At 35.7% G+C, this 5,874-nt stretch overlaps 1 protein-coding gene and 1 pseudogene across 1 annotated transcript; both read left to right on the top strand.

Moving 5' to 3' along the window:
- The first annotated feature begins 1,606 nt into the window (after nucleotides 1-1,606).
- Nucleotides 1,607-3,292, top strand: LOC107870549 (uncharacterized protein C6C3.02c). The gene is made up of 5 exons (XM_016717115.2): nucleotides 1,607-1,795; nucleotides 2,286-2,342; nucleotides 2,462-2,545; nucleotides 2,648-2,820; nucleotides 2,959-3,292. Exons 1-5 carry the CDS (start codon nucleotides 1,777-1,779, stop codon nucleotides 3,049-3,051), a joined length of 426 nt encoding a protein of 141 aa, XP_016572601.1. The 5' UTR covers nucleotides 1,607-1,776; the 3' UTR covers nucleotides 3,052-3,292.
- A 149-nt stretch (nucleotides 3,293-3,441) lies between these two features.
- The window catches only part of LOC107872381, a 6,275-nt pseudogene continuing 3,842 nt past the window's right edge, over nucleotides 3,442-5,874 (top strand).

Raw genomic sequence — 5,874 nt, 5'->3', positions numbered from 1 at the left:
GAAAATATAAATTTGAGTTTATACACTTTATGCAGTAGACATTTAAAGAAATGGGTACTATTGAAAGAACATCATAAATTCTCTTGATTTCAGAAGCCACCTATTTTGAAACGGAGGAAGTAGTTTTGAACCCAAATTTATAAACATGGGTCAAATGCAAAGCTTAATAGTTATGAAAACTTATCAATACGATATGATTAATCTGGATAACATTAAATTAATTATGTTGTTGATAATTATGAAATAAATTATACTCCATCCATTTCAAAATAATTGAATTGTTGAGTTATGTTTCAATGTTCAAAATAAATAAATTGTTCATTGTTCAAGAGACATGCTGAAAATTTCTTCTAATTTTATCCTTTCATTTCACGAAGTTAAGGTACTTCATATTTTCTAGAAGTATAATTTAAGAACAACTAAAAGAATAATAGTGGAAAATAGCCTACAAGTTATGTCCTAAATTTTTTTCTTAAGGGATGTGTTATACCCCAATAATTTAATTATTTTGAAATGGAGGAAGTACTATTTAATAAATTACGTACTATTTTTATATTGTAAGGTTAGACCCGAGCTTAACATGAGCCACATGGAACTTGTATATTGAATAAGTACAAATGGATGAATGAAGTACTTTTGAGTGGTCATTTCCGTGTCAAAAGGGGAGTACCATTTAGGAAATATACGAAAAAAATTGAAATAATTTACTACCACACAAATCTATACGGCTTATGTTAGATTAGTAATTTAAAATCATTTTATCAACACCATTTAAATTTATCAATGTTAATAATATTTTTTCAAGTATTCATTTCTCACTTAATAAGATGATTTATTACCACACAACAATAAGAAATCCAATATATTCCTACATAGTGGGGTCTGGAGAGGGTAGAATGTACGAAGTCCATACCATTACCTTCGAAAAGTAGAAAGGTTATTTCCGATAGACCCCCGACCATAGGGGTGAACGTTCGGTATTCGGTTCGATATTTTTAAAGTTCGGGTTCGGTAATTCGATAATCAGTATTTGAACATAGATACCACACATCATACTTATAAGCATCGGTTCGGTAGTTCGGTAATCGGTAAATTAAACTTTGGTTCGGTAAGGTATTTGGTTATACCATATTAAAGTTGGACATGTGTACATGTACGATTAAACTTCAAAGAGTATATTTCATAGAAACCCTATTTAGTATTCTTTTTGTTGTTTTTTACGAATATATTACTAAGGTCCAAGAAATTTTTTGGGATGACTAGTACTATTGTCTTTTGGGTTATATATATATATATATATATATATATATATATTCGATATTCGGTAAATATCAAATACCAAATGATATTAATATCTTGTATCAAACCCAATCCCGAATATCAAAATATTAAAATTTTACCCCCAAATACCATACCAAATACTGAATTACCGAATACCAATTATCAATTTTTTTGATTTGGTTTGGTAATTTGATTTTTGGTATTTTATGCCCAGGCCTACCTAACCACACAAATAATTATTTAGATATAAATATAAAATCATTTAATCAATATTATTTTAAAAAATTAATTTACAAATAACACAACAGGAGCTTTTTATCACTAGACTTTTATTATTATAGTTGAGGGGGTATTTTTGACATTTTAAGAAAAAAAATTTTCTTGTAAAAGAAAAACATAGCACTATAGTCATGGACATCCGCGTATCCGTGCAATTTCTAGGGTTTTTGGTGATCCGAATTCTCTCTGTGTTCTGCCTGCCCCTATTAGGAAATCATGCCTCGCCGAAGCTCTGGTAATAGCCATATTCCATCTTGTTCTCATTTACATCTACTTTCAATCTTGGAAATCGAAGGATTAGTCTTCTTTCCATTTTAATTCTTTGTCGACTGACTTGATTACAATTGTTATGGAAAATATTGATTTATTTTAATGCCCAAATGGCTATGGTGTACCTAATTTGTCTGGAGAAACAAATTAGGTACTTGAACCCTCTCATTCTTTTTGTGATGGACTAGATATTTCTTTTCTTATACAATATTTGGTGCCTTAATCACAGCTTATTTCCCTACTATTACTAGTTATTTTTCTCGAGCTTAATCATGTAACAATTAAATAATCTCAATGAGCTCATGTTAGCAAGAAATATGATTTCCATCCAAATCTGTAATATTACTGTATTGTTAGTTGGTTGCTCTAGTTCATCTTAATTATCTATTTGACTAGTTTCATTATTTGCTTTAAAAAAAAGGGGTAATTTTTGTTTTCCTTGTTTTGTTGTTTAGGAAGATCTACTCCTCGTCCTGCCCCTCGTGCCGCCCCTCGTCCTGCTCCAGCCCCAGGTTAGCTTTTTTGGTTGTTGGGACTTTTAGCTCTTGGGAACTTAAATGTCATTTGGTTGATGTGGTTTGATCTTCCTTCCTTTTTTGTGCATTTTCATATATATTTGTTTTTTTGGCAGTACACCAGGCTCCTCCACCAGCTCCCATGCAAAGTAGTGGTGGTGGATCCATGCTTGGTGGTATTGGTTCTACCATAGCTCAAGGTATGCGTGTAAATGCTGTAGTGTTTAGAAAGTTTATATCAGCTATTTAATCATTTTTTGCTGGGCAAAGTTGCTTAAAGATATGATTATTATGTTCTACAGGGATGGCCTTTGGCACTGGAAGTGCTGTGGCACACAGGGCTGTAGATGCTGTCATGGGTCCACGCACCATTCAACATGAAACTATCGTTGCTGAGGCAGTTGCAGCTCCTGTACCCACTACAAGCGGTGCAGGTTATGATGCTTGCAGTGTCCACACTAAAGCATTCCAAGATGTAAGTGTTAATTTCACACCTTTTAACTACTATAACTTGCAAATTGAAGGTTGTTCTTACATCCTTCGAGTTAGTATGACCCGTCTTGCTTTCACGAGAAGATTCTGATGATGCCATTGTTTGTGGTTCAACTCGCAGTGCATTAATAGCTCCGGAAGTGACATTGGCAAGTGCCAGTTCTACATGGACATGGTGTCCGAGTGCAGGAGGAACTCAATGATGAATGCCTAAGCTTGTTGTGGTTGTGTCATTTTAAAAACTTTGAAATCATTTTTTTAATTTGATTGTTGAAACAAAGATGAAATTATGATCAAGAACTAGCTGGCACTGCTTTGGCAAGTTAATTTGGTTCTTGATATACCTTGCCTCCAATAATTAAAGGCTTGTAGCCTGAAGTATTGGACTTCTATTGCAAGTCCATGATACTGATTTCTGTTTGCTTTTATGCTATGATTTGCTACCTTTGGCTTCATTGATTATTATCCCAACTGTTAAGATACAAAAACTCCATGGCCTTCTTTAAGTATAATTTAATTGACTAACTAGCTGACATCCATGAAACTAGAATACCGACTCTAAGATTTTGCCTGTTTCCCGTGGACCATCTCTGAGTCCTGCTATTGTATTAGCTTATGCACCTATTGTTTTAACTTTACCCGAGGCTTTAATTTGGTGCTACTTCCAAATTAGTAGGGTTATCTATCTGTCCAAAGTTTTTCAATCAGGAAAACAATCTGATATGTTATGTTACGCCACATTGATTTACTGTTCATGGCGATTCAGCAACCAACTCAAGAATCAGTCAATCAGTGACGTATTTCCCGAAGTTAAAACCGTCATTCCAGATTTATTTGTGACTAGGCGAAAACAGTTTATGCTCAGCCACAAAAGATTGCCTTTGACAACGAGAATCCTGGAGTAAACTTTAGGGCTTCTTATATAACTGTATAAATGACAAGAGAAGTTCTCAACAAAAATGGACACATTATATTCTCTCTCTGATCTTTTATTATAATAGTCTCTGTGTCATGTGCCTTGCACGTGTATCCCCCTAGCTATTATAGAGATTATAGGTGTTTGTAATGAAGGAAAATGTTTTTCTAGAAAATATTTTCTTCGAAAATAAGTGGGTTTCTATTTATTTTCAGCTGGTTGAAGCAGCAGACTAAGCCCTGTCTTTTCCCTCTCCTCGAGTCATCATCATCCTGCCACTCTCCTTTTTCATAATCACACAACTTAACCTGTTCTTAGACATCATCCTCCATAGTCACAAACAAGATTAGATAATCAATAGAAGGCTGGAGCCTGCAAAAGGCTGCTTTTCACATCTCTTGCCCTGAGTGTAGATGTTTGTACATGTGAACATATTCATCTCCTAAACTTGAGGGCTAAACTTTCTCTATGGTTTCCAACATTAGCGTCCGTCTTATTTCATACTCAGTTGAGATTATAAATGGTGAACCAATCTACATTTTCTCGAACTGCTGTCCTATTAAAGCCAACCAATATGAGCCTGCTGGGCTTGGTTTTCACTCTTCTGCTCTCGGACTGATTGGGCATGTTGAGAAAGAAGACTCCAAAGATGGTAGAGAAGATGTTCCTATTGACAAGAAACAACCATTTGCTTATTCATCAGAATCATACAGCTCCAAGGGTAAAAAGAAATCTTCTACTGGGGAAAAGATACAAGATTATTATGCTTTGTTAGCGTTGAGCCATCTAAGGTATCTTGCTTCTGAGAATCAGAGAAGGAAGAGCTATCGTGATGCTGCATTAGGGCATCATTCTGACAAGCTAACTTTTCTTCTTCTAGCTGTGGAAACTAAAGCTGCAAAACAAGCTAAGGAGGAGGAAATAGAAAGCTACTTCAAAGCTATTCAGGAAGCATATGAGGTTCTTATTGACCCTGTTAGAAGAAGGATTTATGATTCCACAGATGAAATTGATGATGATATCCCAACTGAATGTGCTTCAAAAGATTTTTTCAAGGTCTTTGCATTTTTAAGGAATGGTCGTTGGTCCGTCACCCAGCCTCTTCCTTCATTAGGTGATGAGAAACCTAATGAGAGTACTCCAATTAAAGAAGTGGATAGCTTTTATAATTTCTGGTACTGCTTCAAAAGCTGGAGAGACTTCCCTCATGCTGATGAGTTTGACCTCGAACAAGCTGAATCTCGTGATCAAAAGAGGTGGATGGAAAGGCAGAATGCAAAATTATCAGAAAAGGCCAGGAAGGAAGAATCTGCTAGGATACGTTCACTTGTTGACACTGCCTATAGAAGAGACCCTAGAATCTTGGGAAGAAGAGAGGCAGAGAAAGAAGGAAGCTAGAATACTTGCGAAAAAATTACAGGAGAAAGAAGCAGCTAGGATTGTTGAAGAGGAAAATCTTAAAGAGAGAGTAGGGAAAAAAAGATGCCGAGGCTGCTTCACAGCAGAAGAAGTTGAAGGAGAAGGAAAAGAAAATATTGCGAAAAGAGCGAAGTCGTTTGAGAACCCTTGCAGCTCCTGTTTTGTCCCAGCATTTGCTTGGGCTAACTGATGATGATGTAGAGGGTCTATGTATCACTTGACATCGAGCAGCTGAGGAACTTATGTGATAAACTGGATGGAATGGGTGAGCTTGTGATAGTTGAACTTCTCAGGGAGGCACTTTGATACCAAATGATACAAGATCGACAAGGAAGACACTAACACACACCAAAACAGTCCTTGATTTGAAGAACCGAGGACCCCTTTTGGTGACCCCTCTCGGATTCACTACACAATAACAATACAAACACGATAACAACAAGATGCTAAGGTGTTCAACACCTATAATCAGCGAGCCACAAACTAAGATTACAACACAATGACAAGAACAAAAATGACACAACAATATTTCGGGTTTGGACACCCAAAATCGGGAATGAACACAACAACAATAATAAGATAGAATGATAGATAACTTGACATACAATGCACAAACACTATGAACCAAAGTGTATATTGAACACTAAGATCCGAGAATTCATACAAATAACATCAAGTTCTTACGGTGACCTCAAGGGAACG

Source organism: Capsicum annuum, chromosome 5 (genome assembly GCF_002878395.1).
Source record: "Capsicum annuum cultivar UCD-10X-F1 chromosome 5, UCD10Xv1.1, whole genome shotgun sequence".
NCBI lineage: Eukaryota > Viridiplantae > Streptophyta > Magnoliopsida > Solanales > Solanaceae > Capsicum > Capsicum annuum.
Note: the sequence above shows the minus strand (reverse complement) of the source record. Positions and strands in the feature narration are given on the sequence as shown.